This window comes from Triticum aestivum, chromosome 4B, assembly GCF_018294505.1.
Source record: "Triticum aestivum cultivar Chinese Spring chromosome 4B, IWGSC CS RefSeq v2.1, whole genome shotgun sequence".
Classification (NCBI taxonomy): Eukaryota; Viridiplantae; Streptophyta; class Magnoliopsida; order Poales; family Poaceae; genus Triticum; species Triticum aestivum.
Genome location: NC_057804.1, coordinates 181387185 through 181403932, shown reverse-complemented (window position 1 = coordinate 181403932; position 16748 = coordinate 181387185). Strand labels below are relative to the sequence as shown.

Genomic DNA, 16748 nt, shown 5'->3' with positions numbered 1-16748 from the left:
TATTCTTTTTAATGTAAGAATTTCTTGTTGGTTCAACTGGAGATGCTCATATCATATTCTGTATCATGTAACCGATCCAGGCAGACGAGGGATCGATCATTAACTCTAGATTAGATCGTGGAATCCTCTAGAAAGACTTTTCATCTATCCCGCACTTGTAATACTTTGCGATCTCCTATATTTATTAACACGAAGGCGTTCGTGTTAAAGATTAGGCAATACCTCTCACTCTCCAATAACTCTAACAACTCTAAGTTTTGTCGGATATCACTAAAGGGTCAAAGATGCTCTAAGTCGTCTAGTGGAAGGTCTATTCTCGTAACCAAACATTGATTAAAAGATAAAAATGGTGTACATGAAGAATTGACAGGATATTAAACATGTCTTAAATTTAAATAGGCACTATACTTCTTAAATGTAGGAGTAGTACGCTTCTAAAGAGAGCAGGAACAGAGAAGGATACCACTGCCAGAAAATCTATCCGCCTTGTGTTTAGGAGGAAATGCATACCGGAAGGACAGGAACAGAGAGCATACGGTGGTGGGGGAGAGCGCTTTGAGATTCGAGCTAGCCCTTGCAGGGTACACGTGTCGCTTGCAGATCCGATCCCTACCTCGCCCCACCACCAAAAAAAAGTGCAGCGCAGCAGCAAGTAACGCCCGCCGGCCCGCCGCCGCACACCAACACTTCCCCTCTCCCGTGCCCTCGTGCGACGGCGATCATTCCGGTACCTTCTCCCACCTCCCGACCCCCTTCCGTCGCCCCACCCAAACCGCTGCGGTTCCTCCTTCCTCCTTTCTCGGCCGCCCGCCCATCGGAATCCAGGGAAAACCGCCGCCATGGCGTCGGCGCCCGGCGGCGATCCAGTGCTCGCCGCCTGCAAGGTATGACACGGCGACCGTCTGTGCCCTTTCCTTCCTCTTACGTATATGCGTCTGCGCGCTCAATCTGTTGACAATGGGTTCTAAAGCCCTCCCCGATGATCCCCTTTGATAGCCTATAATTTCTGCGCTCATTTGATTAGATTTGTAATCCCGCTGTTTAATCCCCTGTTTATCCGGCTAGGGACAAAAAACACTCTCGATTGGTCATATCAATAGCCAAAATGCGCCCCCTTTTTGCCCCCTCGCAACAGATCAGCTGGTAGAACTTGTCCGTGTTTGCATTACCCTTTAAGCAGAATTAATGGGGACAGTGTAGTATGAATATCCGGTCTGATGTAGGCAAGATGCTTATCTTACAAAGCAGAGGGATGAGAATGACTGTATCATCTGGCTTATCGAATAAATGCTTTGTTTGCAGGACAAGCTGAAGCACTTCCGATTAAAAGAGCTAAAAGATGTCCTGTATAAGATTGGACTTTCAAAGCATGGAAAGAAGCAGGTTTGTTCACAGCCTCTCTTTTTGTTGTTGTTGTATATCTACGCTTTTTACACAAGGAAATTCTAGGTATTTATTTACTTTATACTCCCTCCGTTTCTAAATATAAGTCTTTTTAGAGATTTCAATACAAACTACATACGGATGTATATAGACATATTTTAGAGTGTAGATTCACTCATTTTGCTCCGTATGTATTCCCTTATTGGAATCTCTAAAGAGACTTATATTTAGAAACGGAGAGAGTATTATCCATTGGTCATATGCTTCTAGGCTCTCTTTATTGTTCGGAAGCACGGAAAAGATTGGATTTTCATGCAATATTTTTTTCCGGAACTGATTACTTTCCATGCGTCTTGTAGTATTGTATGTTACTCCCTCCGTTCACAAATATACGATGTTCTAACTTTTTTCTGAATCGGATGTATATAGACACGTTTTAGTGTGTTTGCTCACTCACTTGAGTCCGTATGTAGTCCATACTGAAATATACAAAACAGCTTATATTTGTGAACAGAGGGAGTAGAATATTTATTTACTCCTGAACAACTTTGTTTCGGTGTTTTGCTTTACAGGAACTAGTGGATAAAATCATTGCAATATTATCCGATCAACAGGATCAAGGTAAATCACAATTTTTTCTCAGTGATATTGTTAGACTAGTGTTTCTACAAGGAGCTCCTAAGGTATCACTTCCATTTTGTTCCTGTAGCCTCCAAAATTGATGGCTTACCAAACAGACTGATGGTTGGAAAAGAAACGGTAGTGAAAATAGTCGAGGACACTTTTAGGTGAGGTCACATCTCTTCATATCATTATGTTGTGTTTCTATTATCTGGATTGAGCCTTACAAGTCTCTCTTGATTTTTGCTTACTATTTCTAGAAAAATGCGTGAGCCTGCAAATGCTGTTTCAGCCTCTGGAAACCAGAACGAGCTGGGGTACAGTGTAATGCCTATGAAAAACCCAGATGATTCTGCTCAGCTGGATATCAAGGTCCGTTGCCCCTGTGGTAATTCCATGGCCACTGGGTCCATGATTCAGGTACAGCTCCCATGACAAGTATGATTATATGACTGCTAGGTTCTGTTATTCATCACCTCCAACTAGTTCAATAAGATCTTTAAAATTTGTTCATTAATCCTGTTAATTTTAAGAATTGTTTGTTGAATTATCAAAGCAGTTAGCTTTGGCATTTTGCATATTCTGGAACTTCAAAGCAGTGACCTTTATTATGTATCGTGAAACTTCAAAGGAGCTAATTGCCATCGACCATTCTCTGTTTTGTAAAAAAAGCTTGCATCTACGTGTAACATCAGTTATGAATTGTAACCTTTAAGTGTTTCATTATTCCATCATTTAGAGACCTGTAGCGTTCTGTAATTTTGCTCTTGACAGGTTTTACTGCTTCTATTTTCCTTCATGTTTTGTTTGGTCCTTTTCAGTGTGACCATCCACGATGCAATGTATGGCAACATATTGATTGTGTCATCATACCTGAGAAGACTGCAGATACTGCTCCTCAAGAACTACCTTCCAGTTTCTATTGTGAGATGTGCCGAGTCAGCAGGGCAGACCCGTAAGTTGATCTCACCTTCAGTTTAATAGCAAACCCTTGCTGAACCATGCATGCTCACTATTTACTTGTTTGATTAGTTTTAATGTTTGGTGATGTGCCAGTGCTATTAATCATGTGATGTTTCAGTTTATTGTATTGGATAATGTTCATGCATTCTATTAGTTGAATTAGATTATCTGGGTCGTCCTGTAGCATTAATTGTAATCATGTATGAAACTCTCATTACTGTGCAACTTAGAACTGGTTTTCCTGCATCTCTTTTATGTTCTCTCTTTTCCCCCGCTCCGAATGACTGCCTTTTCTGCATTTCGTAGCTTAGAAGTCTTAATACTAAATGGCCGATTGTTCTGACATATTTTCCTTCTGCAATTTGCAGTTTCTGGGTCACTATTAACCACCCATTACTTCCAGTGTCAGTAGCTCCTTCGAACATAATGGCAGATGGGTAAGTCATGCATTATTTGTCTCCAAAGTACATTTTTTATTTTCACCTCCTCTACCTCCATTTACGCGTCAATGGCCAGGAGCCACCGTGCCCTGTTGATTGGCCTTGCGGGGGAGCAAATATTTTCCTTCATCATTCTGTTTTATGTGCCGTGGAATATCTTCCAGAATCTCTTCAACTGTACCATGTTGCAAAAATGTCTAAATAAGCAAAAAATTGTTGTTCTTGATAACTGTTGTAACTCCTCTGGCATGTCCTTTTTTGTAGAGCCATCTCAAATTAGTACGTTAAAGTTTGAGTGCAAACAAGTGATTATATCATGCCTCATCATTCATAATATGTTTATCAGGGTGCCAAAGCAATGTCTAGAAACCATTCAGTATATCCTGTTAGGAATTTTTGTTCATGTGTCAGACATTATCTGCTACTCCCTCCGTCCCATAATGTAAGACGTTTTTTGACACTAGGGTAGTGTCAAAAAACATCTTACATTATGGGACGGAGGGAGTAGTAATTACTTCGTGTTTTGTCTGCTGTGGTGATATTACTGCATGAGCTATCTTACCTCAATACTTAGAACCCAGGTACTCGATCTCATTAATTATGAATGAGAAGTGGACTCTGTGTCTTTTTTCTTGCTTTACAACCTGAGATGGTTCTGATCATGATTATTCTTTCGTTGTCTATAAGAAGTAAACTCCGCCTATGTCTTCTAGGCATAGCCGGTCCCAAGCCCGGGTAAAGGAGGAGGGTTGTGATAGGCGTGGCGAGCCAACGTAAAAACTAGCCAGTCCCATAGGTATGAAACCCATTTGAGCGAGAGTAGTACTAGGATGGGTGACCTCCTGGGAAGTCCTCGTGAAAGGGTTTCATATCTAAGGGTTGTGATCGGCTTGGCGAGCCAACGTAAAAACTAGCCAGTCTTTTGGGTATGAAACCCATTTGGGTGAGAGTAGTACTAGGATGGGTGACCTCCTGGGAAGTCCTCATGAAAGGGTTTCATATCTAGCCTACCCCAACTTGTTTGGGATAAAAGGCTTCGTAAGTAAGTAAGTCTATAAGAAGTAAACATTATACGGTGGTTGTACATCTGATGAACATGTTGCTACCATGAGATTTGAGTAACTAGATGACCACAAATTGTTTTATGTCACTGTACAAGTTAACTGAACCATGATACTTCTGCGATTTGCATAGTTTTTGTTTGTGATTCATGCTTATGTTCAGGTCATATACTGTACAGTATATCGAGAAAACCTTTCCGTTATCAAGAGCTAATAGGGAAATGCTACAGAAAGCTGAATATGACATTCAGGTTAATTTCGTTTCCTTCTTCATTTCCTTGAACTATTAGGTTTGTTCATGATTTTCTTTAAATAACCATTTGTATGATCATATATTATTTGATACTACCTCTGTCTCAAAATATAAGACGTTTTTGTAGGCTAGTTTAGACTAAAAAAATGTCTTAATATTTTGAGACGGAGTTAGTACATTGCTAAAAAGATCAAAGAGGTAATTGTGCTCCTGGTACAAGAACTTGGCTGGGGGGCTCACTTTCCTACAAAAAACTTACAAAACCTACAGCAAAGGTACAATAACTTGGCCTGGACGTGCACCTGAGGTACAAATCGCTCCTGTGCTGACACATGGACGCCAGCGGGGCAAAGTGCATGCGCTGGGCTGCTCAGATTCTTTGCAAAATGGCCCCTGCGAGTCTGTGAAATTTTGGTCGAGGTCCCCTGGGCACCGTAGACATCTAATTTAGGACGGAAAAACTGACCTAATCTCAGCCATCTCACGCGCTTAGCGTTTCTGGCGATCCATTTTCCTGATTTGGGCGTTTCTGACCATTAGATCTGCTGTCTAAGGTGTTGCTGCTCCAGGAGAAAAAACAAAGCACTCTGGTTAACTGGGCCACTTCTGCCAGCCCATTTATCTAACTGAGCATGGTCCAGGAGAAAAAACTATCCGCTCGATCGATGGAGGGAGCTCGGTCGCAGGGTCGTCGAGCAGCAGTGTACCGTTGTTGTCGGACTCCGAGGGGTGGAGGCGATCGAGATCAGCCATGTGTAGCGGCATCACGCGAGATGCGTGATTTGTTGATGGTTGTATCGACTGCCCATCGATCGAGCTAAGTGTTTTTTCTCTTGGAACGTGCTCGGTTGGCAGAAGTGGCCCAGTTAACCAGAGAGCTTCGTTTTTTCTCCTGGAGCAGCAACTCCTTAGATAGCAGATCTAATGGCCAGAAACACCCAATTCAGGAAAATGGACGGCCGGAAACGCTAAACGCGTGAGATGACAGACGACTGGGATTAGGTCAGTTTTACTGTCCTAGATTAGATGTCTATGGTGCCTAGGGGACTACGGTCAAAATTTCAGACTTGCAGGGGCCATTTTGCAAAGAATCCAAGCAGCTCAGCGCATGCACTTTGCCCCGCCGGCGTCCATGTGTCAGCACAGGAGCATTTGTACCTCAAGTTATTGTACCTCGATGTAGGTTTTGTATGAAAGTAAACTCACCTGCCAAGTTCTTGTACCAGGAGCACAATTACCTCAAGATCAAATATAATAACAAGGATATGTTTGGGACTTATGAGTTAATACATGGTGACAGTGCTCAATTTCTAATATCTTGCGCCATCTTAGAGAATATTGGACTATGTGTATCCATTTTTGACCTTGGTTTGCTTTGCACCATTTATTTCTTGCAGGTTTGGTGTATCCTTCTCGATGACAAAGTTCCTTTCAGGATGCACTGGCCTTTACATTCTGACATGCAAGTTAATGGTATTTCCATTGGCTTACCATTTGTACTGAAATACTATCTGACAGGGTCTTATAGGAAATTATTTATTCAGTCAGTCAATTTGTTGATTTTGGGATCAGTCAAATTTCAGTTTCATCTTATTTTTGTATTCAATTTTGACCGCCCTCATGCACTGATACTATTCGCTCATTTTATGCTGCTTCCCCTTGCCTTATTACGAGTCTTATGTGCATGCAGGCCTGTATGCATCTATGGCTTAATGCACTTATGCATTCCAGTATGTTCTCAATTTAGGAATTTAATACTTTGAGTTCTGCATCATTCCAGCCTTGTAGATATAGGCGTGATCCGAGTCTTTTGCAGCTTGGTTACATGGAACATTTTGTGGCAGCTATAAATTGTTCTTCCTCACTGAATTGTGGGTTCATTCATCTAGATCTGAACTATTCGTTTTGGAAATTATTTGTTTTCTCAGGTATTCCTGTTCGGGTTGTCAGCAGGCAAGCTACACAGCCGTTAGGGGCCAATGGTAGAGATGATGGTCTTATGGTAAGTATCTTGTTGCAATGGAGAATGCTGTTCTTTAACTTTATACCTTAACAATGATTTGCCAAAATTTGATGATTAGTTACATGATACATTTTCTGCATGGATGTTTGTTGATCCTACTCAATTTTTTGTTCCCAGTTAACACAGTTTTTGAAAGAAGGTCCCAATAAGATTGTTCTATCTAGAAGTGACTCTCGTGCGTTCTGTTTGGGTGTCAGAATTGCCAAGAGGAGATCTCTGGAAGAGGTAATTGCTTATGGTATACTGTGTCACATGAAAGGCAATTTCACATTTCCATTGTTGACCATGATATTCTTCAGAAATACATATTTGGCGAAAGAGGGTATTTGGATCAGGAAACACTTTAGATATCTTTTTTTTTTCATAGGCACGTTTGGCACTCCCTTTTCCATCAACGCTGTAAATGTTTTGGTTTTTCTTGTTTTTTAATCTTTAGTGCTTAATGATAAGGCCTCAAAGAGGGTAGCTGTTTTAGGTTGATGAAAGATGGCATAATACTAATAATGCACGTTATAGAAGGGTTCCAAATCCCAGATGGTTCCTGACCGGTATTTCTGGTTTACAAGTGAACTGTGCTGTTAAAAAGTAATCTCTATACAAGCTCCAGGAAAATGCCAGAATGGTTCTTTCAGCAGTTACCGTAAGCAAGCTGCTACCTAGGAACCATCAAGTGCCTGAGATTTGGAACCCTGCTTTCTTCTTTTAATTCGTCTTTTAAAATTTTGATAATGGGCAGGTCCTAAATTTGGTACCAAAGGAACAGGATGGTGAGAAGTTTGATGATGCCCTTTCTCGTGTGCGTCGCTGCGTCGGTGGGGGGACTGAGGCAGATAATGCAGACAGTGATAGTGATATTGAGGTTGTTGCTGATTCAGTCTCTGTAAATCTCCGATGCCCTGTAAGCACTCTGGCCATCAATGAGAATGTTTAGATCCATAATGATATTGCCAATCCTGCTCTTTCCCTGATATGTCTGTTGCACCTGACCTCATGTGCATTTTTTTTTTGAGGAATGACCTCATGTGCATTGGAATATTGAATATTTAGCATTTGTCATTGTACATTGTTCTGTATACCATGACACCCAAGGCTCGGTGCAATCTTCCTAGAATAACTTTATTTATGACATTTCTAACCTAGATGTTTTTTTTATACAATCCCATGTTAGCAGCATCGTATTGTTTGATTTATAGTATGTTTTGCAGACCTTGTCACAAAGTTAGCCATTTACGTTCTAATGTCATGTTGTGAAAAGCACGTTCATGTAAAAGCTAATTTATTTTGACAGATGACTGGTTCAAGGATTAAGGTAGCTGGTAGGTTCAAACCCTGTGTCCACATGGGTTGTTTTGATTTAGAAGCTTTTGTGGAACTGAATCAACGTTCACGGAAGGTTTGATTACTTGTCTCGCATCATTGTTTCTTTTACCTTTCTTTTTTCTAATCAAACTAGGATTCCTTGTCTGCAGTGGCAATGCCCAATTTGCCTGAAGAACTATTCTCTGGAGAATCTAATTATTGATCCTTATTTCAATCGCATCACTTCGCTAGTGAGTCCATATTGTTAATGAAGTACATGTTTTCATCTCTGTTACTCCATTATGCATCTTATGCTGATTTTGTTGCATTTTGGTGATTTAGATCAAAAGCTGTGGAGATGATATATCAGAAATCGATGTCAAGCCGGATGGTTCCTGGAGAGCTAAGGGTGGAGCTGAACTGAAGGATCTTATGCAGTGGCATTTACCAGATGGCACTCTCTGTATGTCCACAGGTACAGGACCGAAACCCAACACGGGTGTTGTAAAGCAAGAGATTAAAGAAGAACCGTTGCCTGAAAATAAGGGTTCTCGTCTCAAACTGGGAATTAGGAGAAACAACAATGGCAAATGGGAAATTAGCAAGAAAGGGGATGTTAATTTGAAACCAACTTCTTATAATGATCAGAGTAGAGACTTTGATAATGGGAAATGCGTCACCCATACAAGCAACAGTAATCATGAGGATGCTAAAGGTGGAAGTTATAATTCAGAACCGGGACAATCTGATCACCCTACGAGCAGTGTATATGATCTGAATACTTCTCCTGGGGATGAACATGTTCCAATAGTTCTGAGCGACTCAGATGATGAAAATGCTACGGTGTTGTCTCCTAGTGCAGTGAATTGTGGCGCAGCAAATGACACCGGATATGAGTTTCCACCGCCCAATCCACTTGACACTTCAGGAGGCCCAGATGAAACTTCATTTTTCCTTAATGAAAACTTTGATGATCTGGGGTTGTCATTTTGGGAGTATCCTTCGACTACCCAAGATGATCCAGGAATACAAGGAACAGATAATCTGGGTGAAGTGCAAAACTACCCTGCCACCAATCTATCTCTGCACGAGCCAGTTTCTACGGTTAATTTGGGCGTATTAGCACCAGCAGCAAACCAACCAGAATATGGGAATGATGGAAGTTTAAATAATGCCAAAAACACTTCCCGGAAAAGGAAGAACCCTGCGAATGAAATAACATCTTTAGATGGTATGATAGAAGTCACCCTCTGCTACTTAATTCTGCAGTTTATTGTGATTTTGTTCCATCCATATGAAGTCTTTTACAAATGAATGTGGAAGCATTTTGCTTCTTTATACTTTGTGAAGACAGTGAGCAGTGGCCCACATAATCGTGCCTCTGCATTTTCACCGGAAGGTCTAACATTTGATTCCTTGTGTGCAGCTTCAGTTCTCATGAGTGGCAATGACGACGACGACTTTGCTGGGGATGGATCTGGTGGCACTTCCTCACTGTCTGGTCAGCCACGGTCAGTTCGACCAAAATCCGTACTAGCTATTGAGTCAGATTCTGATTAGCGTCCCTAGTTGGGTGCCCCCGTACTATTGGTTGGTCGGCCGGAGGTGTGAGATGCATGCTGTTCGCTTGGTGGAATGGTTCCTCTGGTTTTGTTTGTGATCCAGGACTGACTGTCCCTCCATGTCTGTCTTTCCAAGAAGGATGAAAATGAACGCAGTGGTATCTATCTATATAGGAAGCAGTTCTTTTTTCTTTTTCTATCATTCTCCTTTAATGATTCATGGTGATCACTTTGGAGGCAGTAGAAGAATTTAGGGAAGGGTGCAAAGCTCCTCCATCGTGCCTGCCTGTAGGCAAAAGTCTGTAGCATAGCTAGCTAGCTAGCAGGAACTGAGGGTCAGTTGCTGTACATGTAGTCTCCCGTCTTTAAAGAGTTTCCTTTTGTTCAGCCTGTGGTAAGAACTAATATGCCATGCTTCGATATTTTATTTTCTGTATGTATGTACTCCCTCCGTCTCTAAATATAAGCACTTTTAGAGATTTCAATACAGACTACACATATTTTAGAGCGTAGATTCACTCATTTTGCTCCGTATGTAGTCTATATATTGAAATCTCTAAAAGATCTTATATTTCGGACCAGAGGGAGTATGTAGGAAATTCATGGTATTTAGCATTTAGCGGTGGTATTTTGCAAGGTTTGCGACTTGAAATGTGAGCCAAAATCCCCCGTTTCATTATTTCATTTTGTCAAGACGCAAACCCCACAATGTTAGCCAATGCCACCAGGTAAAAACCACACAATGTTAGCCAATGCCACCAGATATAGTAATATGCTAAAGTGACGTGTATCTGGGAGCAGAGGGTAAGTCGTCGTCGGCGGCGAAGCTCAGGGCCATGACGACGTCCGACATGATGGGCCTTACGGTGTCCTCCTCCTGCAAGCAAATGGCCGCCACGGCCACCGCCTGCTTCAGTTCCCTGCCGGTCGGCCCTTCTACCAGGAGCGGATCCACCAGCTCGTGCATCCTCCTCTGCTCGCTGAACATGGGCGCCGCCCAGGCCACGAGGTTCTGCTCCCCAGAGGGCCTGCTCTCGTCGATGACCCGCCTGCCGGTGATGAGCTCGAGCAGCACCACGCCGAAGCTGTACACGTCCGACTTCACTGTCAGGTGCCCCTTCCTCACGTACTCGGGCGCGCAGTAACCGTAGGTGCCCATCACCCTCGACGAGCCGTCCTTCTCCTCCTCCGCATCACCGCCCTTGCCGTTGCGGGTGATGGGTGTGGCCAGCTTGGCGAGGCCGAAGTCGGAGAGCTTGGCGTTGTATCCCTCGTCGAGGAGGATGTTGGAGGACTTGAGGTCGCGGTAGATCACCGGCGGGTTGGCAGTCTCGTGGAGGAACTCCAGGCCCTGGGCGGCGTCGTGCGCGATCCTCATCCTGGTTCGCCACGGCAGAACCGGCGGTGGTGGCTTCTCTTCGCCGTCCGCTGGGACTCGGGGGAGGAAGAGGTGATTTTCGAGGGAGCCGAGCGGCATGAGTTGGTAGACGAGGAGTCGTTGGTTGCCGTCGGCGCAGTAGCCCAGGAGGCCGACGAGGTTGGGGTGGGTCAGGAGGCTGCTCAGCACCAGCACCTCCACGAGGAACTCGTGGTCGCCCTGGAACCCCGTGCGGTCGAGCTGCTTGACGGCCACCGCCGACGAGCCGATGAGGCCCCTGTAGACGCGGCCGAAGCCGCCCTCGCCGATGAGGTTGGCATGGCTGAAGCTGTCCGTGGCGGCGGCGAGCTCGGGGAAGGTGAAGGAGCGCGCCGAGACGATGCTGTGGTTGTAGTTGGGGACGTCGACGGAGTGGCGGCCGAAGCTGGCTCGTGCCGACGAGGACTCGGTTAGCGAGGTGCCCGACCGGATGAACCGTTTCCGAGACGGCGCGGCATCGTGGCTATGCTTCTTCCTGAAAGTGGCGCTCCTCCCGGGCCTGGGCTTCCTCTCCTCGTCCATGGCGGTGCCGTCGTGCGGGAAACAACGGAGCCAGCTCAACATCTTGTAGTGCTTGCCGGCCGGCCGGCCGGGAGCCCGGCCGGGAGTAGGAATGGGTGATCAGGAAGCAATGGAGGCAGGGCGATTTGGCTCGGGGGAAGCATGCGAAATGCACAGCCTTTAATTTCGAGGGGTGGCCGGCTGGCCGTCCATGGTGACCGCGGTTTTGAATGCATACTGCCTATTCATGGCAAGCGCCCCGCTGTGCGTTGCTTCCTTGTAAATTCGATCTATTCCTGCTTTTCTTTTCCTTCTTTTTTTTGGCGAGGAAAACTTTTAATCTATTCAGAGATCACCAATGTGTCAGGTGCCTGAAAATATTTCTTGTTGGATTTGCGTTCAAAGGCAGAAAAACAAGATCGCTGGGTTGACTGAATGATTCTTCTCCTTCCAGTCGATTTTAAGTACTCCCTCCGTTTCGCAATGTAATGCGCCTGAGCTTTTCAAGATTTAAATTTGACAATAAATTTAACCGAGTATGGGGCATCAACCTATAATACTAGTACTAGTAAGTACTCCCTCCGTTCCGAATTACTTGTCTCATATATGGATGTATCTAGATGTATTTTAATTCTAGAGACATCCATTTCAGCGACGAGTAATTTGGAACGGAGGGAGTATATGTTATCTAATCAGCTTGCTAAATTTTATCATTTGTGCATGCGCACACACTATGCATGTGAATGTAAAACTTTTCGTAACAAGTACTCCCTCCATTCCCTCATATAAGATCTTTTAACTTTTTTCTTGATTCATACATATTCAGACACATTTTGGCATGTATGTTCACTCATTTTAGTACGTATGTAGTCAATATTTTGTAATAGCTAAAAGGTCTTATATTAGGGAATGGAAGGAGTATATTTGCTTGCACACGCATACACTGTATTTATACAAATTAATGAGAGGAGAAAAGAGGGAATTAAAACATTGGTTCTTGTTTTTTTATTTTAGCAACCATTATGCTATTTTTAAAATTAAAACCACACAATAAATTACATTGGTCATATCAGATTTCCACAATATTCTTACACTACGGGCTATAAGGTGTGGACTTAAGATCAACAAAACGACCTGGTTAAACAAAATTTGTTGTAGTAAAAAAAAAGCTTAAACTTAAACAAATAAAAATACCAAAATAAAACAAAAATTTAAAAATTCTAAGGTAGAATGAATATGGGCATTGGTATTACCCCAAAGAAGAAAGAACATGAAAGAAAAACTTGGCATTGTGAATGTTAGTATTCTTTTTTATAAGCTTGATTTTTTTTACTCAAGACAAAAATAATATGGGTAGTAAAAAGAAAAAGAAAGTGGTATTGTGCAAACATGCCTAAAGACTTGCCAAACTTTTTTCGTATAGAGAGGATTCAAAATATATGAAAAACTTGCACACAAAATATGCAAAAGTTGCACAATTCAGTATTGTGAAAGAACAAGTGTAAACTAGTGCAAGAACAAGTGTAAACTTGCACACAAAAGTGTGAACTAAAACACCTATTATACTATTTTATTTCAACAACCATTACATTAATTTTTTAATTAAAACCACAAAAAATATACATTGGTCATATCGTACTTATACAATATTCTTACACCACGGGCTTTGAGGTGTGGAATTAAGATCAACACAATGACCTGCTTAAAGAAAATATGTAGCTAGTAAAAATTAAAAAAAACTAAAAAATTAATAAATACAACATAAAAACAAAAACAAAAAATATATTCTAAGGATGCATTAGTATTACTCTAAAGAAGAAAGAAAATTAAAGAAAAACATGGTATTGTTATTGTCAATATTCTTTCTATAAGGTCGATATAATTTTAAAAAGTTTGACTTAAGATAAAATGAATATGGGTAGTAAAAAGGAAAAGGAAGGAGTATTATGCAAATATGCCTAACATGGACAATTATAAAGATTTCTTGTCAAAACTTTTTTCTTATAAAGAGGATTCAAAATGTATTAACAACTTGCACAAAAATAAGCAAAACTTGCGCAATTATAATATTGTTATGCAAGAAATGTAAACTAATGCATATTTAATAATAATAATAATAATAATAATAATAATAATAGTGATGATGATGATTCAAAATAGATCAAAACAAGAAAAACAACTATTTTTTAGGTTTCTAGCAATTTTTTTATTAGTATCACACTTTTTTTAGAAACTGTATCACATAGTTACAATACCAATTAAACCCATCAAGGCGCACGAGAAGGGGCCAACCAGCTATGCGAAGTGGCGCATGCTGGTTGGCCACGGTGAGAAAGTTTTTGATTATTTAGAGATTAATTTTGGAAGATGAAGTGGGATTTCCCCCCTTTTTTTGAGAAAAGTTTTTCTATGATTTTCCCTCTTCTTTTTGGGATGGATGGGACCATGTGATGCGAGAATTTTTATTAAATGCATCGTCGCATGCACAAATATAGGAGAAAAACTTACGACTAAATGATTGACTAAGCATCCATGAACAATGACATAAAGAAACAAAAACAAAAATATATATTTTAAGATAAAATGAATTTGGGGCATTGGTATTTCCTAAAAAACACTCTATGCATGCGCAGGGCAAACACACACACGCACACATGATGTCACGTACACACGCAAAAGAAAAGCGCGCGCACACACACTGACATGCACTACACAATTCACATGAGAGATGAACGCGCACACAGTGAACAGACAATAGCAACTTAGCACGTACGCACTAGCACTACACAATTCACATGAGAGATGATCGTGGATTGAGGCTGCAGCGTTTTGGACACACAGAATTAACCGATTGGTTCCCGCAAAGGAAAAAAATGAATCAACAGATGGGACAGAAAATTTCAAGTGGCCCCAGTAATAGCAAACGCGATCTAATCATCAATATTCATGACCGTCTAAAAAACACCGAGAGAAATGAAACTTATATCTAGGCCCAAAATAATAAAAGTATATATGTAGGTCCGTAGACCATCTAGAGACGTCTATAAGCACTGGAGCCGAAAGCATGCCGTCATCCCCTTCTTTCCGGAACAGACAAACTTTTTTGTAGTAGGAAGCCGAGAAATCGTCATGCTAAGACCCCATAATACCAGCGCTCGAACAAGAACCATCGCAATGAAGAAAAGTAAGTATCCGGCTTGTAGACACATGAATCGTAGATGAATGAAGAACGGATCCAATTAGACCCATCAAGGACAAACGTCAACCAAATCTCGTGAGGTCAGCCAAAGACACACCTCCGTACGCCCCCTGACAACGAGAAGCATCGCTGGGACGGAGGCTAGACAAGGAGAACCTTATTTTACCTTCAGAGAGCCACCACTGTCTCGCTTTACTAAATAAAACATAAACTTTAAACGTTGTCTAAGGCCAGAAGAGATGAGGTAGTCATGCGGCACGGCCGGCAGGAAGCGAGGAACCCTAATCGCCCTTGACTCACGGGAGAAGGGGTACACAGGCCGATCTGGGCATGCAACAATTTTCTCCCTTTTTACAAATGATGACGATGATATGTGCCTAGACTGACCGGTCGATTTTCATGTAAATTCAATCTACTGCAGTTTGGGTCTCGATGTAGCCTATGTCCACCCCTCAATCACGTGAAATGACAAAAATAAGTTCAATCATGTTCATGTGACACATCGAGCTCTCTCTCTCTCTCGATATATAAGTGACGTTTTTTACTGACTCATAGTGCCGCATCAAGGTGATATAGTTAAGTAAGGGCATCTCGAAGGCTGACCTAAAAATTTGCTCCGGCATCCGTCCGCGTATAGGGGATCAGTCCGCGGCCACGAATGCTGGACACGATCATCCAACACTGTCTATATATATTTCAATCACTATTTGAACACAGACGAAATTCATGCAAACATGACGGATTTCATATAAACCTGACGAACTTCGTTACATTTTGGACAATTTAACTAAGCCCTACTCTAAACCTAATCTAAATGATCGTCGGCACCTGTTCCTCATCTACGGAGGTGAGCCCCGAAGAATGAAGCTCAGGCTCTTGCCTTCGCTTTCTCCAGTTTCGCTTGATGGAGGCGGTACTGCCAGCGGCCTCGGCAGAGCAGTAAGAGTCGAGTAGCGCCTCCTGCTCCACCACATCCATGTCCAGCGCAATGGCCGTGCCGGAGGCGAGTTGCTCCTTCGCGTGCCGGTGCTTGTAGAGGAGGCCAAGGTTGTAGGCGTGGTCGGCCTGCGCCTGCCGGAACTTGGCCTCCCGCTCCCCCCGTATCATGTCAGTGTGATGGGCACGGGCCTCTCCGATGGTGATGCCGGCATGCACCGCGAGGAGGATGGCGCCGGCTCGTCCTCCATTGGGGCGTCGGCGGCCTCCGTCTGCCAGTCGGCAGCAATGACGTCCATCTCCTTCTGCTCCGATGAGAGGGTATCCCAGAGGGCTTTGGAGCACGAGGAGGCCATGACAGGCATTGTGCGGAGAGGAGAAAGGGACTGGAGGAGGATGACTGTGGCTATGACTGGGCCTGGAATTTAGATAGCGAGGGGGTGGCAATGGGCCACGGTGGTACGTACGGACGAGTGGCTCCAGAGTAGGTTCCTCGGCAACCGCATATCATTAATGTGGGGAGAGGGACCGAGGAGGTGTCGTTTGAACGCGGAGTAGTCGCCTGCACCGGAAAGCGACGTGTCGCTTGAATGCCGGCAGCGGTGAGAGGTCGTGTCCTCTCTGGCCAGGCGTGAATGCGGTACTAACTCTCTGGAGCGGCACTGGCTATTTCGGGGGGGGGACCCACCCCTAGTTTTTCTTCAGTTTACGGGGAAAATGCGTTCGGACCACCACGCCGGATAGCAAAACACGTCGTGACCGCGCGATCCAGACGGTTGTGGGCGGTTTTAGTGTCAGCATTGGAGATGCTCTAAGATTTTTTTAGAGGAATAGGGCATGGCCTCGGCTCCATTGCATTGTGAAGAAACCACAAGTTTACTCCAAGAGCAAAACATCTAGTACAGAGAGAAAAGCAAAAGCTTGACTAGCAAAACACGACCCGGGAGAGGAGCTAGCTATTACAGCATCATATGGGGATACGACTACCAAGCTCAAGCTAAGTTTTAGCTATTGCTCCAAATCAGGTTGTGACCCTCTACATCAAATTTAATCTAGAAGTACGGATGGGCAGCACTCCTCAGCCTGGATC

At 43.2% G+C, this 16748-nt stretch overlaps 2 protein-coding genes across 2 annotated transcripts; one reads left to right on the top strand and one right to left on the bottom strand.

Moving 5' to 3' along the window:
• Positions 1-652: 652 nt before the first annotated feature.
• Positions 653-9992, top strand: LOC123091699 (E3 SUMO-protein ligase SIZ2). Its single transcript, XM_044513301.1, has 16 exons — positions 653-884; positions 1303-1383; positions 1956-2004; positions 2093-2171; positions 2265-2424; positions 2826-2959; positions 3336-3404; positions 4632-4719; positions 6119-6194; positions 6650-6723; positions 6862-6969; positions 7481-7642; positions 8033-8137; positions 8214-8294; positions 8386-9274; positions 9470-9992. The coding sequence occupies exons 1-16, from the start codon at positions 840-842 to the stop codon at positions 9601-9603; spliced, it is 2334 nt and encodes a 777-aa protein (XP_044369236.1). The 5' UTR covers positions 653-839; the 3' UTR covers positions 9604-9992.
• A 251-nt stretch (positions 9993-10243) lies between these two features.
• LOC123091700 (probable serine/threonine-protein kinase PBL7) lies at positions 10244-11729 on the bottom strand. Its single transcript, XM_044513302.1, has one exon. The coding sequence runs from the start codon at positions 11584-11586 to the stop codon at positions 10381-10383; it is 1206 nt and encodes a 401-aa protein (XP_044369237.1). The 5' UTR covers positions 11587-11729; the 3' UTR covers positions 10244-10380.
• Between the last annotated feature and the right edge of the window lie 5019 nt (positions 11730-16748).